Genomic DNA, 13,179 nt, shown 5'->3' with positions numbered 1-13,179 from the left:
TTCTGCATCAATAGCAGTTTGAAACTTGACCAAAAAATAATTATTTTCAAGATCAATGATGGAGAAGCCAGCTACCATCGACCGCCATAGGATCTCCAATCTATTGCATAAAACCCTATAGCCTATCTGTCGTCCCAACAATTTGACTATTATAGAATAACGCCATGGCTGCTGCAGTTTCTCTTGTACCCTGTTAGAGAAATATATCGCAGGAATCCCTTCCTCTATTCTCTCAACCACATCTTCATCTTCAATATCCCAATCTTCCTCTGCACTTCCTGGCTGACCTGCCATCACCGTTACTGCCTCCATAGCCTTATCTCTCCAAGAGGGTTTATGAGGATTATCAGCATCAGTTCCCTCAGCTCGAAACCGGGCCTTCTTAGTCGTCCTGTCCTCTTGCAGTGGTGGCGGGTTAGAGTTCTCAAACCCTAGCCCTAAGTTTTCGTCCCTTCCAATATTTTCGGAGCTCATGCCCTATTTTTTATTTAATTCCTAAGTAGTTTCTAGGATATTATGTTATTTGTAATGCTTGTTCGATAGAATCTTATCAAATTGTTTATTTTAGAAATTCATAAATTATAGTAAACGTATATAGAGAAAATTTGGAACACTAAATATAATTTTATTGGACAATATAGACCGTTGAGGCCATCCTATGGGCACAAAACTTTTTTTTTTCAAAAATAAAATCTTAATAATGAATCAGCCGTATATAATAACCTTCCATGGTTAATTTGAAAATGGGAACTCAATAATCCTATTGATGGTCTTCTTATTTGTTATTTACTTATTCACAGCATACAATGAATTTAATTTTTAGCAGTAGAAAGTTTTGGTAAATGTTGGGAGTTTCAATCATATTTCTGGCTGTTTGAAGGGCTGGTTTAAGCATTTATTCATGAGTTGGAATTTGATGTGTCTTGATCGAGCCACGGAATTGCAGGTAAGATAAAATCCTAGAAAATTTCTTATAGAATGCGACAATAATGTTGAGAATTTGGGAACTTTTTGGAAATAACAAATACTCTCTTTCAAATAGAATTTGGGAAGTAGATTTGGCTAATTCATTAATTCTTCCATGCAACATCTAAGCATGGCATCAACATCTTATCACAAGGTGAATGCATTGCCTGATTTTTTTTTTTTAATAAACCTTAAGAGAGGTAAAAAATTATTAAATGAAAAAGAAGGTACAGAGTTCATTTAAAAGAAACAAAGATACAAAATCTTATAAAAACAATATTAAACTATAATGGAATTAGGAAAATTGATGCTTAGGAATCCCCCAAGAATTATCAAGCATAAACTTTTTAAATTCTAAAGCAGGAAAATTCCATCATGTGAAATCGGAGAAACCCAAACCAATGTTGGCTAAAGTGTCAGCAACACCATTGCTTTCTCGGTAAATATGGGAACAATGAAATTGCATAGACTTTATCGTATTTAGACAATTAAACTATCTAGTGTAAAATTATCAAGAAGGAGAGAAGATGTCACTTTTAAAGTAAGAATAAATAGTCATCGAATTACATTCGAACCACAACGAATGACAGCCCTTTATGGTAAGTAAATTCGACAATACAAATAATTAACTCAAAAACTGTAAATGATAATGAAAGGGCCAATTAGTGGGAAGCGACTTCGCATGTCATCACTACTTAATTACATAGTTGGTTCGATCGGGCGTGCGAAGTGATTGAACTTTGCCTACCTTTAATTTCACGGCATATTTTGTCTTTAACTGTAAAACGAACATTCAAATTATATGCTGGTGCTCCTCTACAGCATAAAATTGGCGATCATTGATGCCTGCGTTGGATTTAAAGACGTGTTCAGTTAAGTATGATGGAAATTGGACCTCACCATTGTTTTTGTCCCCATTGTCGCATCCTTAAATAAATTGATGGGATACATGCTGTTACCATTATATGATAATACACGTGTAATATATACATCCAATTGATGCGTACGTGTGTGCATGTTAATCAGTAATGCCTGGAGTACGCAACGCAATACAAACGTAGCTGTCTTGGAATCATACTTGCCAACACATAAATAACGGACTTAATTTGATGCATAAACAATAGTGTTGTTGATTTGATGGACTCAATTTTATCATATTGTTAATGGAAAGTTGTCAAGTTTGTCGTTGACTTGCCCACATGTACAATACTTAAGTGTGTTGATCGTGCCTTCCACTTGGATTTGGCATTGCGATTCTTCGGTATTTATTCATCAGGCAGGCAGGCTTCAAGCGTTTATTGATTTTTTTTTCTTTAATTATTATTATTATTGATGAATAAGTAAGAGAGAAATAGAATAGAATCATAAATCCACAAACACATGACAAATCGTACACAGACGGACGACAAGTCGTTGTAGCGTGGTCTACGAATCTTCCGCCGATCAAATAACCGGGACCCACTCTCAGATCAGATGCGAGTAGCGAAAAATCTAATACTTGCCGAGGAAGTAAATTATTTAATTAATAGAGTAACAATAATTCCGTAAAACTAAAAACAACAAATCACAGTCAGACTCAGATGCTTTCTCGCATCATCATTCTTCTTCTTCTTCTTCTCCGTTTACTCGCTTCAGTGTAAGTGTAAAAAACAACCTCACTGCTATGACCGGCGGCGGCGGCGGTGAATCGCCGCTTACGCCAGCCTGTAACGGCGGCGAATTTCTTCTATCTCTCCTCCAAAAGCCCCAGCAGCATCCCCAAGCTCCTCCACATCAAACTCCACCGCAACAACCATCCCTGCCCAACGATCCTGCTGTTGCGGCTGTAGGCCCCACCATAAATTTCCAGCCACAGTGGCCATCCAACGGCTGTGATCTTCCTCCGACCTGGCCCCGCACTCCTCTCCCTCTCAATTTCCTAGGGTTTCCTCAAAACCCTTGGGCTTCTTCTTCTACTGAAAATCAGCAACAACGACTCTTGTGCGAGGATTTCGGGAGACTAGGGTTTTCTAACGCTAATTATGCTGCAATTCATAATCTTATTCAGCAACCGAATCACCAACAGCAGCAGCAGCAGCAGCAGAATCTGCGGTTTGGTTCTTTCCAGGTCCAACCCGACAGCTTATTGAATTTGAATCATTTAGATAATTTGAAATACAATTTGGATAGGAACAGTCAATTTGACCAACCCCGAGCAAGTTCTATTTCGAATCCGAATTCATTTCAGCACAGGAATCTGGAGAATTCTCGAGAACATGATTTGAGACTCGGCAAACAGCATTATGGCTCAACACCGCCTCCTGGCTTTTCGAACAAGGCAAGAGTTGGTGGCAGTGGTAATAGCAGAAGGGGCTTTGAGCATAATGTTGATATGATTAACAGATTTACTAGTTCTGCTGTTGAAGGTGGTAATGGTGTAGGTCTCACTAGACAGCTTGATCGTCCTGGTCCTCCTTCTGGAAGTAATCTTCATTCAGTATCAGCCTTGGACATTGAAGAGTCTTTGTTGGATTTACGTAGAGAAGGCCGAGAAAGGCATTTGGGGCTCGATAAGAGGAGGGAGAATGGCCCGGGTTATAGTCAAGGTGGCGATGATATGGATGATTTTGGTGAAGACCTCGTGGATTCTTTATTGCCTGACGATGAATCTGAACTCAAGAATGATACTCATGAGAGGAATGACAAGAAACATCGAAATTCACGTGATAAGGTTATCTCTTTTCTGTAGTAGTGATTATATGCTTCCATGAACTAATCATTATATTAGCGTACATTTGCATGATTTGATTGGAATTCTTTAGTGATAAAACATTTACTGTTAGTGGGTTAGTGGATAAACTGTGTGATTTGCCTGTGCTTTTTATTATCAGGAAATCAGATCAGATAACAGAGGGAAAAGACTACTTAGCCAGAGGATGAGAAATTTAAAATGGCAGATTGAATGTCGTGCTGACATAGGAAGACTAAATGCTCCTTTTCTTGCAATTTATGAGTCTCTAATACCAGCAGAAGAAGAAAAGGCAAAGCAGAAGAAATTGTTAACATTATTGGAGAAGTTAGTTTGCAAAGAATGGCCTGATGCTCGGTTGTATCTGTATGGATCATGTGCTAACTCATTTGGTGTTTCTAAGAGCGACATTGATGTTTGCCTTGCAATTAATGATTCAGAGATCAACAAGTCTGAGGTCTTGTTGAAGTTGGCAGATATCTTGCAATCAGATAATCTCCAGAATGTGCAGGTGAGTCAGTTTGATTTGTTGTTCCCCATGAACAAGGTTCAATGAGTTTGTCTCTCTGAAGTTTTTGGAGAACTTAAAAGTAATTGTATTCATTATTTTTCACTTGTACGATGAAAAATGAACCAGACGCTGCAGATAAATGGGAAGTGAATGGTGAAAGTTTGCTCTTCTGATTTTCAATAAAGAAGCATATTTTTTTGTAACATGTTGGTTCCTGAAAGAAGCATATTTCAATTAATGGATGCCCCTGCTATTTGTTTGATACTGTATGTAATTCTGATTGCTCATCAATTTAGTTTTATTCCATCATTTGGTTTTAATTATGTGTAATTCCTTCTTTAGTAGTTCTTTTAAATATAGTGTACATGGTATATTTTTTCCTTTGAAACAAATTTATCCTGCGGTGTTTGATTATTTTAACTGAATGATGGGATTGGTCTAGGTGAAGCACAAATCTTACTTGCACGGTGTGTTATGGTCTTTTATTGCCGTTTGTGCTGTTGGTTTACTTTCTATGGATGCAAACTTTTTCAAGTTTCTTACAGGCACTGACACGGGCAAGGGTCCCCATAGTAAAGCTTATGGATCCAGTCACTGGAATTTCTTGTGACATATGCATAAACAATCTTTTGGCTGTTGTAAATACAAAGCTTCTTCGGGATTATGCTCAAATAGATGTGCGATTGCAGCAGTTGGCTTTTATTGTTAAACATTGGGCTAAATCAAGAGGAGTCAATGTAACTTATCAAGGAACCCTATCTAGCTATGCGTAAGTTATCTTTTAGAGCTATATATTTATTTTCCAATTTAGTAAATAACTATCTGTGGGTCGTATTCCAATGATGATTGTCATGAGACCTGCTTGAGACAATCAGCAAAAGCTACAGACAATAATTCTGGCTATTTTGGCTTACCTTTTTTCAACAGAATCACCTTGTTTAAGATGTCTATGCTAAATGTTTGGGTTTCTGTGCTTATGTTGCTTTATCGCAATGTTTACTTTTATCTCCTTTTCAGGTATGTTTTGATGTGCATTCATTTCTTACAGCAGCGTAGGCCTGCTATTCTTCCATGCTTACAGGTATATATTAGTTGTTTGCTTCTTTAATTTTGTAGCATGAAATGCATATCATTTTGTGCTTCTACATTTGGATGCGGGGCCCATACTTCTACTTAAGCAGTTCCTTTGGTGTGCTTTATGTGTCCTTTGTGTGAGAACATTGTGGTTATCTGGTTGTCTCATTTACATGCCAACCCTATCCCCCCCACACATGCACGCACACACAGAGAGGTGTGTGTGTGTGTGTATCCACAAAATAATTATTATATGTTTCAACTCACTGGAATGTCAAGGGACAATAGAAACAGCAAGATGCGACAAATGGTAAAAAATGATTATTTTGATTTACTCAAAAGATTATGTAGCCCGTATATAGAAATTTTGATTTGAAGAAACTGTTTGAGTGAAGTGAATGAATTTTCTGCCAATAATACTTGTAAAAAGTGATGCTTTTATACGGTATATAGTGGCATTGTTTATATAATAATTATGTCCTTAAATTATTTACATGCTCTTTGGCTGTCATTTGTTATTTTATTTTGCTCTGTATTAGTGAAAAGTTTGGCAAAGAGTTGATGTGCATGACATGCTTGACGTTTTGTCATAAATATTTGCATTTGAAAGTGTATCTTTACTCCATTTTTGTTTTATTTCATGCTTGGTAAAATCTCATTCAGGGAATGGAGAAAACATACTCTGTGACTGTGGATGATATTGAATGTGCTTACTTTGATCAAGTTGACAAACTTCATGGATTTGGGTCTCGTAACAAGGAAAGTATTGGTCGACTTGTGTGGGCATTTTTCAATTACTGGGCTTATGGTCATGATTATGCCAGCAACGTTATTTCCGTTCGCACCGGAAGTACAATAAGGTAGGTTACATACCTTATATGACTTGGATTTTGGTTTTTGAAATGTTATTAGATGGGTTTCTCTTGACAAGTTTACCCTTGAGGATGTGACCGGCATTTCTAGAATCTGAAATATAATGGAGTGAATTGGTATTTAGGTAACGTTGAAATGTCACTCAGTGTCATTGTTTTGATAAGAAAATTCACCAGGGAAGTTGGTACTTGTATTTAGTTTAGGCACAGCTTGCTCGTTGTTAGTTTGGTGAATAATGGTTGCATGTGTGAGTAATCTGTTTGCTGAATATTGTTAGCAAATGACAATGGCAGCTATGCTGAGAAGATTTCAGAGGTTTCTTAAAGAACTTTTACTTTATAAAAATTGACACTCAAGATATCTTTCTTGTAATTGACCAATTGTTTCCCGTTGTGTTAGCAAACAAGAAAAGGACTGGACAAGAAGGATTGGAAATGACCGTCATTTGATATGCATAGAGGATCCCTTTGAGGTGACTCACGACCTTGGTCGAGTTGTGGACAAGTTCAGCATAAAAGTTCTAAGGGAGGAGTTTGAACGTGCTGCTGAAATCATGCAGCATGATCCAAATCCATGTGTGAAACTCTTTGAACCCTATGTTCCTGGTTGATTTAAGCAGCACACTTGTTAGAGATGTAATTGCAATGAAAAGAGATTGATCAGCCTTAAGCATCCGTTCCATGGTCTTGTGTTTTATAGTTTTGTATTTAGGGCTTCAGCTTATTATTTAAATATCCTTGGGTGTAAAGAACTTGTTGGCTTAACCGACAGTTGCAATTTTAATTACCAAGCGGTACTGTAGTGTAATTTTCGCTTCATTTTTGGAGTTAATTTCAAGAGTATTGTGGTTAATGAAACCGATTTAAATCAGTCGAGAGAGAGAGAGAGAGAGAGAGAGAGAGGAGGGTGAGGAACTGTGAGTGAAGAAGTGTGAACCTTGGAAAATGCCCGTCGGCGGGGTTATCAATGTTTTGTTTATCTTTTTTTTTTAAAACTGAATAGGTTTCTTATTCTTTATTTTAAAATTAAATAACTTTTATTAATGGTTAATGGAGCCGTGACGGTGAGCCGGAGAAATTTTGAAATGTCTTTAACTAATATATTAGTCATGTAATAAATAAAAAATATTATAATATGTGTTATGCGTAAAATTTAACTACCTATGTCGTATATATTAATTAATTATGTTACCCCGTATATATTTTAAAATTCCTGCCGGCGGGGACTGATGTAAATCAGTTGGACGAAATATATTAATTAATTATGTTTACCCCTTCCTTCCCCGCGCCCCCCCCCCCCCACCAACCCCCAAAACAAAAAAAAAAAAAAAGGAGGCTTCGTGACGATGGCGACTCATCATCACTTCGCAGTCCAATTCCCACAAGTGCTACTCTTAAGAAAACCATCAGGCTTCGCTATGTTAGGAGAACAGTTCTTTACCTCAAACAAATTCCAATACTTGAAAGCATACGAATCAGCGCTTCCTCTACACGAATTCTTGACACTACACGCGCACTCAGTGAAGGCCATCTTCTCCAGCGCAGGTGCGCCGGTTACAGCCGAAATCCTCCGCCTGCTTCCAGAGGTGCGGCTGGTGGTTGCCACAAGCGCCGGCCTTAACCATATTGACGTAGTAGAGTGCCGCCGCCGCGGTGTGGCTCTGGCCAATGCTGGTAACGTTTTCTCTGAAGACGTGGCTGATTACGCACTGGGCTTGCTAATTGATGTCCTGAGAAAACTTTCTGCTGCCGATTGCTTTGTCAGACAAGGGCTTTGGCCTATCAACGCTGAATTTCCGCTTGGGTCTAAGGTACTTTTTTTTTTTTTTCTTTTTCCAGTTTTGATTTGGAGTATTATTAATTTTTCTTTAGTTCTATGCAAATTGTGTAGCATTGCATGGTCTGGTGTCATGTGTATATCTTTTGTTTTATTTAGTCTGAACTATGAAGGGGAACTGCTGATTTTGATCGAGCTTGTTTGTGTTGATTATTGGCAATTTTAGTTGGGTGGCAAACGAGTTGGGATTGTTGGGCTGGGGAGCATTGGGTCTGAAGTTGCCAAAAGGCTTGAAGCTTTCGGCTGCTGCGTTTCATACAACTCTAGGAATAAAAAGCCTTCTGTTACGTACCCTTTCTATCCGGATGTCTGTGAACTTGCAGCTAACAGTGATGTCCTCATCATTTGCTGTGCATTGACTGATCAAACACATCACTTGATCAATAAGCAAGTCTTGTTGGCCCTGGGGAAGAAAGGAGTTATTATTAATGTAGGGCGTGGTGCTATTATTGATGAGAAAGAAATGGTGGGGTGTTTGCTGCGAGGAGAGATTGGAGGTGCTGGTTTGGACGTGTTTGAGAATGAGCCTGATGTTCCTGAGCAGCTCTTTGCACTTGATAATGTTGTGCTGTCGCCACATAGTGCTGTCTTTACGCCTGAATCTTTTAAGGATGTGTGTGAACTTGCGGTTGCCAATCTGGAAGCTTTCTTTTCAAATAAGCCCTTACTTACTCCGTTTGCCGCAGTTGATTGACCGCATTTTTGTGTAAAGCTCTGCTCCTGCTGTCATTCTCTGGAAATCACAGGTAAAAAATTGATCATTTTATTTAACATTGGGCAGTTATTGGATATTTTTCATGAAGAACTGATGTAGTCTTAAGCATCAAGGTTTATTTATAATTATGCTCGAAGGGCTCAAACTCAAAAGGATGTATATTTATTTTATAAGGCGATGCTTTCTTCGCACAAGCACACACCTCACATATTAATTACATACTAGTATCAGAAATACGAAGCAGAGTGAGAGTGTCCTGCTGATGGCTGTCACTGACCCACCACATCCAAAATGAATTATCATTAGTGCTGTATTTTATGGGTCAAATGGACACTACATTATTAACGAAAACCAACCATTATCACGCAAAGTGGAACCAAGTTTCATGGGTACCTGTATAATCTCTCTCTTGTTTGCTCAAGTACACAGTAAGAGAGGGTGTGGATATTTTGGGGTTCTGGTTCTGAGAATTTTTTAGGATTCGATCCGAACTAGAACCCCTTACAATTGGTTTTCAGTTGGGTAACTGTACATCCGTGGCGTGGGCGTCAGCAGCCGCGTCGAACTGCTGTTCAGCGGATAGCAACAATGAAAAGTGGAACAGAAGATTAGCAATATTAATGGTTATTTTATCTTGCTAAATAAATATATGATCATTACTATAGGTGCCATATTTTAAAAGACATCTAACTATGCCACGTGTTCATCTTATTAGATATCAGAAGGTATTCTGGGATAAATAGCACTCAAGCTATTTTGGAACCGAAACTATTTGCGGAATAACATCTAAGGAAAAAGCTTTCTTGGAGTTTATAAAAATGGCAAGAAGGGGGAGGGGGGGATTAGTTTCGCAATTCATTAGTCTAAGTAAATCACGTCCAAAGTCAAACAAGTAGGGAAACACATAAGGGTGGAATATTCTCCATTCATTTTTTAGGGTTCAAAGCAAAACTCTAAATCTACATCATTCATCATCTATAAATAGAGACTCATTTTTAAGGAAGAAGAAGTATTTGACCTTCAACAAAAGTATCGTTCATATCTAGAGAGAGAAAGTCATATTCTCCATTTTTTTTTCTTTCTTTAATCTTAATCAAATACTAATTTGAGACTTAAAGTATCTTTTTTAAGTACTCACCCCATTGGATTCGAGGCCAACGATCGTGATAAATTCTCTTCAAATTATAAATATGCGTGAAGTTAAAATGTTAGCCCCTTCAACTTTACAGGTGTTTCAAAATGAGAGCTTGATGTTCCCAAACAACCATTCGCATTGGACAATGTTGTTCCTTGCCGTCTCCACACTCGAATCCAAGCCAGCTTCACTTATCGTGGTGAGAAACTCCGAAGCTTTCTTTTCAAATAGGCCCTTGCTTTCTGCTGTAATCTAATAATGCGTTTACTTCATATAATGGGAATGGAAATAAGTTGAAATGAGAATGAGATTTCAACGTTTACTTGACAAAAATAAATGGGAATGAGAATGTGCTGCAATGCCATTGATATATTTACTTGGCAAAATAAATGAGAATTGAGGAATGTGAATAATAATCAATTTACCAAAATACTCATAGTATTAAATAATGTAATTTTCATTAACTAGATATATGTATAAATATTATTTAAAAAATGATATTAATTAAAATAATAAATATTAATAATAATGAAAATAATAACAATAATTAATAATAGTTAAATTAATAAAGTTAATAAAAATAATAAAATTTAATAATAATAACAATAATAGTAATAATAACATTTAAAATAATAAAATTAATTGTGATTTGAACGAGCGTAATTCAAAAAATATAAAAAAAAATTAGTGGGATACAAAAGTAAACATGAATTTCATTTTCATTCCTAACCTCCATAAAAATGAGATTCTCATATCTTATTCCTAAATTATGTGGGATTCACACATTTTATTTCCATTTTCAAATTACATTTTATTAAATAAACATGAGTTTCATTTTCATTCATCCATTCATATTCTATAAACCCTCAAGTAAACACACTATAATTGAAGATTCGTAGTTGACGGACAGACGTAGCATCTGCAATTCCTCAGCATAATTTTTTATTATTATTATCTCTAAAATTACATGTCACCTACTTATTTTTAAATCTTTTGATCGTGCTGTATCCCCCCATTTCTTTCTAATAAATAGTACTTAATTCGAGCTGCCCCTCAACAAAATGAATGGAAGTGCGGTGCGTAATTTTAGGGATTACTAATAGAAATTATAAAGGTGGTTCTATTTTTTAATTTATACACAGACACCATTTCTATTTCTTTTTCTCTGGCAACTAGCAAGTGTTTGAAACGGAGCCGTTTCGAGGAGCACAATGAAGGAGGGGCAAAGTAAGCGTCTGAGAAATCACAAGATTTTTCCTTTTTTTTAAAAAAAAAAAAATTCTTAATTAATTAAGTTGACCAGTCAAGTGAGTGGAACCGACGATGGAAGCATATCATGGGCATGGCAAAGAAAAAGAATCCCAAGACCTCCCGAGAGTACTCCTGTTTAAGCCGCCACCGGACTTTCACCTCTTCGGAGACGAATGCTTTTCCTCAAACAAGTTCAAGTTCTTGAAGGCGTGGGAATCTCCTCTCCCACTTGACCAATTCTTGAAAACACATGCACAGTCAGTCGAAGCCATTCTCTCATCGGGTGGCGCCCCGGTGACAGCCGAGACCTTGCGGCTGATGCCGGCCGTTCGATTGGTGATGACCACGAGCGCCGGACTCAACCACGTCGACATCGCCGAGTGCCGACGCCGCGGCATCACTGTAGCTAATGCTGGAAACGTTTTCTCCGAAGATGTTGCTGATTTGGCCGTGGGGTTGCTTATTGATTTGTTAAGGAACATTTCTGCTTCTGATCGGTTTGTTAAACAATGGCTTCGGCCTCGTCAAGCTGCTGAAGGGGACTGCTATTCTCTCGGCATCGGCAGTAAGGTCTGTCACTCTGCTTGCTCCACTCTCTACTTTCTTGTTTTTGTTTTACTCCCTTATTATATAAAGATGGTAATGGATAGTTATTGGATAAGTACTGTGATATAAATATAACTAAATGCACAGATGAGTCAATATCCATTTTGAAGCTTTCTCAGAGTTTACGTAGATATTGTCCGGTGGGGAGGGATTACCTCTGCTGCTCGGCATAAACTTAAGGCTTTCCCTTTCCTGAAAAATTGGAAGGGAATCCAATCTATCTATTTTTGTTTGCCGAACAGGACTGTGATGAGAAAATATATATGCATAATCAATTATCCTCTTTTGGAATTCATAATGTACTAGTTATGATTGGGATCTCATGGATGCTACCTTTTGCTTTTAAATCTTTGCTATATTTTTTTTCGTTTTTCTATTTTTCCTCTTTTCTTGACTATGAGAAAACAAGATGTAAAGGTTATGATTAATATTATGAATGAGGTGCTGATGTGTATTACTGCTTTTGAAACTGAAGTTTATGTTTGGTGATTGCCAATTTCAGCTGGGAGGTAAGCGAGTTGGGATTGTTGGATTGGGAAGCATTGGCTCATTAGTTGCTAAAAGACTAGATGCCTTTGGATGCTCCATATCATACAACTCAAGGACGAAGAAACCATCTGTCTCATACCCTTTCTATTCAAATGTCTGTGAACTTGCAGCTAACTGCGATATCCTCATTATTTGCTGTGGATTAACTGCTGAAACCCACCACATGATCAATAAGCAAGTCTTGTCAGCTCTGGGGAAGGAAGGAGTGGTTATAAATATTGGACGTGGGCCTATTATTGATGAGCAGGAACTGGTGCGATGTTTGGTGCAAGGAGAGATTAAGGGTGCTGGTTTGGATGTGTTTGAGAATGAGCCTGACGTTCCCAAAGAGCTTCTAGCACTGGATAATGTTGTTCTGTCACCCCACTGCGCCGTCTTTACTTGGGAAACTTTCAAGGATCGGCAAAAACTTGTGGTGGAAAACTTGGAAGCTTTCTTCTCAAATAAGCCATTACTCACTAAAATTGTGGATAATGATTAAACGGGAGTATTTTGGCCTGTGATTTATTCCTTTCATTTTGCAAAACATCTTGTGTTATGCCTCCTTGTGCGAATGGGATTGATTTCTGGTGAAAGAGAGGCTTATGTTGCTTCAGTCTCATCGAGCACGTTCTGCTCATAAATAAAGTACTGTAATCGGCATGTTGTGTACTTGAATTGATCACCATCCTTTGTATTAGAAGGATAATATCAGGGACTTGCTTGCTAAACTGACTTCCATTTCTTGCATCACTTTTTCCTTTTCGCTTTAATCATCTTGATTGTTTTCTCAAGGGTGACCAAATAGAAACTTGTCAAGAAACAGAGCCTGCAAATTTGTTTTACTACTCCACTAATTCCGGAGTGGATGCTTCCCGTGTTCCAGAGCTGATGGTATCATAGGAGCGCAATGAGAAACAATGCAGTGCAAGAATAATTGACTAACAACAATTATT

The 13,179-nt window shown here is 37.7% G+C and overlaps 3 protein-coding genes across 4 annotated transcripts; all 3 read left to right on the top strand.

Annotated features, from left to right (window-relative positions):
- The first annotated feature begins 2,492 nt into the window (after nucleotides 1-2,492).
- On the top strand, nucleotides 2,493-6,970 carry LOC102611932 (hypothetical protein). The gene is made up of 6 exons (XM_006490898.4): nucleotides 2,493-3,676; nucleotides 3,837-4,205; nucleotides 4,751-4,974; nucleotides 5,223-5,286; nucleotides 5,943-6,139; nucleotides 6,552-6,970. Exons 1-6 carry the CDS (start codon nucleotides 2,630-2,632, stop codon nucleotides 6,760-6,762), a joined length of 2,112 nt encoding a protein of 703 aa, XP_006490961.2. The 5' UTR covers nucleotides 2,493-2,629; the 3' UTR covers nucleotides 6,763-6,970.
- Nucleotides 6,971-7,434: 464 nt separating this feature from the next.
- On the top strand, nucleotides 7,435-10,208 carry LOC102622124 (glyoxylate/hydroxypyruvate reductase HPR3). Of its 2 annotated transcripts, XR_008052875.1 has the most exons (3): nucleotides 7,435-7,962; nucleotides 8,155-8,734; nucleotides 9,933-10,208. XR_008052875.1 is itself a non-coding variant. In XM_006491397.4 (2 exons), exons 1-2 carry the CDS (start codon nucleotides 7,498-7,500, stop codon nucleotides 8,680-8,682), a joined length of 993 nt encoding a protein of 330 aa, XP_006491460.2. In that variant the 5' UTR covers nucleotides 7,435-7,497; the 3' UTR covers nucleotides 8,683-8,839. The 2 variants fall into 2 exon arrangements, 1 of the variants encoding a protein (XP_006491460.2); XM_006491397.4 differs by lacking the exon at nucleotides 9,933-10,208 and having other exon boundaries at nucleotides 8,155-8,839.
- Nucleotides 10,209-10,873: 665 nt separating this feature from the next.
- On the top strand, nucleotides 10,874-12,954 carry LOC102612231 (glyoxylate/hydroxypyruvate reductase HPR3-like). The gene is made up of 2 exons (XM_006490899.4): nucleotides 10,874-11,659; nucleotides 12,198-12,954. Exons 1-2 carry the CDS (start codon nucleotides 11,162-11,164, stop codon nucleotides 12,723-12,725), a joined length of 1,026 nt encoding a protein of 341 aa, XP_006490962.2. The 5' UTR covers nucleotides 10,874-11,161; the 3' UTR covers nucleotides 12,726-12,954.
- The last annotated feature ends 225 nt before the right edge of the window (nucleotides 12,955-13,179 follow it).

This window comes from Citrus sinensis, chromosome 3 (genome assembly GCF_022201045.2).
Source record: "Citrus sinensis cultivar Valencia sweet orange chromosome 3, DVS_A1.0, whole genome shotgun sequence".
Taxonomy (NCBI): domain Eukaryota; kingdom Viridiplantae; phylum Streptophyta; class Magnoliopsida; order Sapindales; family Rutaceae; genus Citrus; species Citrus sinensis.
This window is presented reverse-complemented; position numbering and strand designations above follow the sequence as displayed.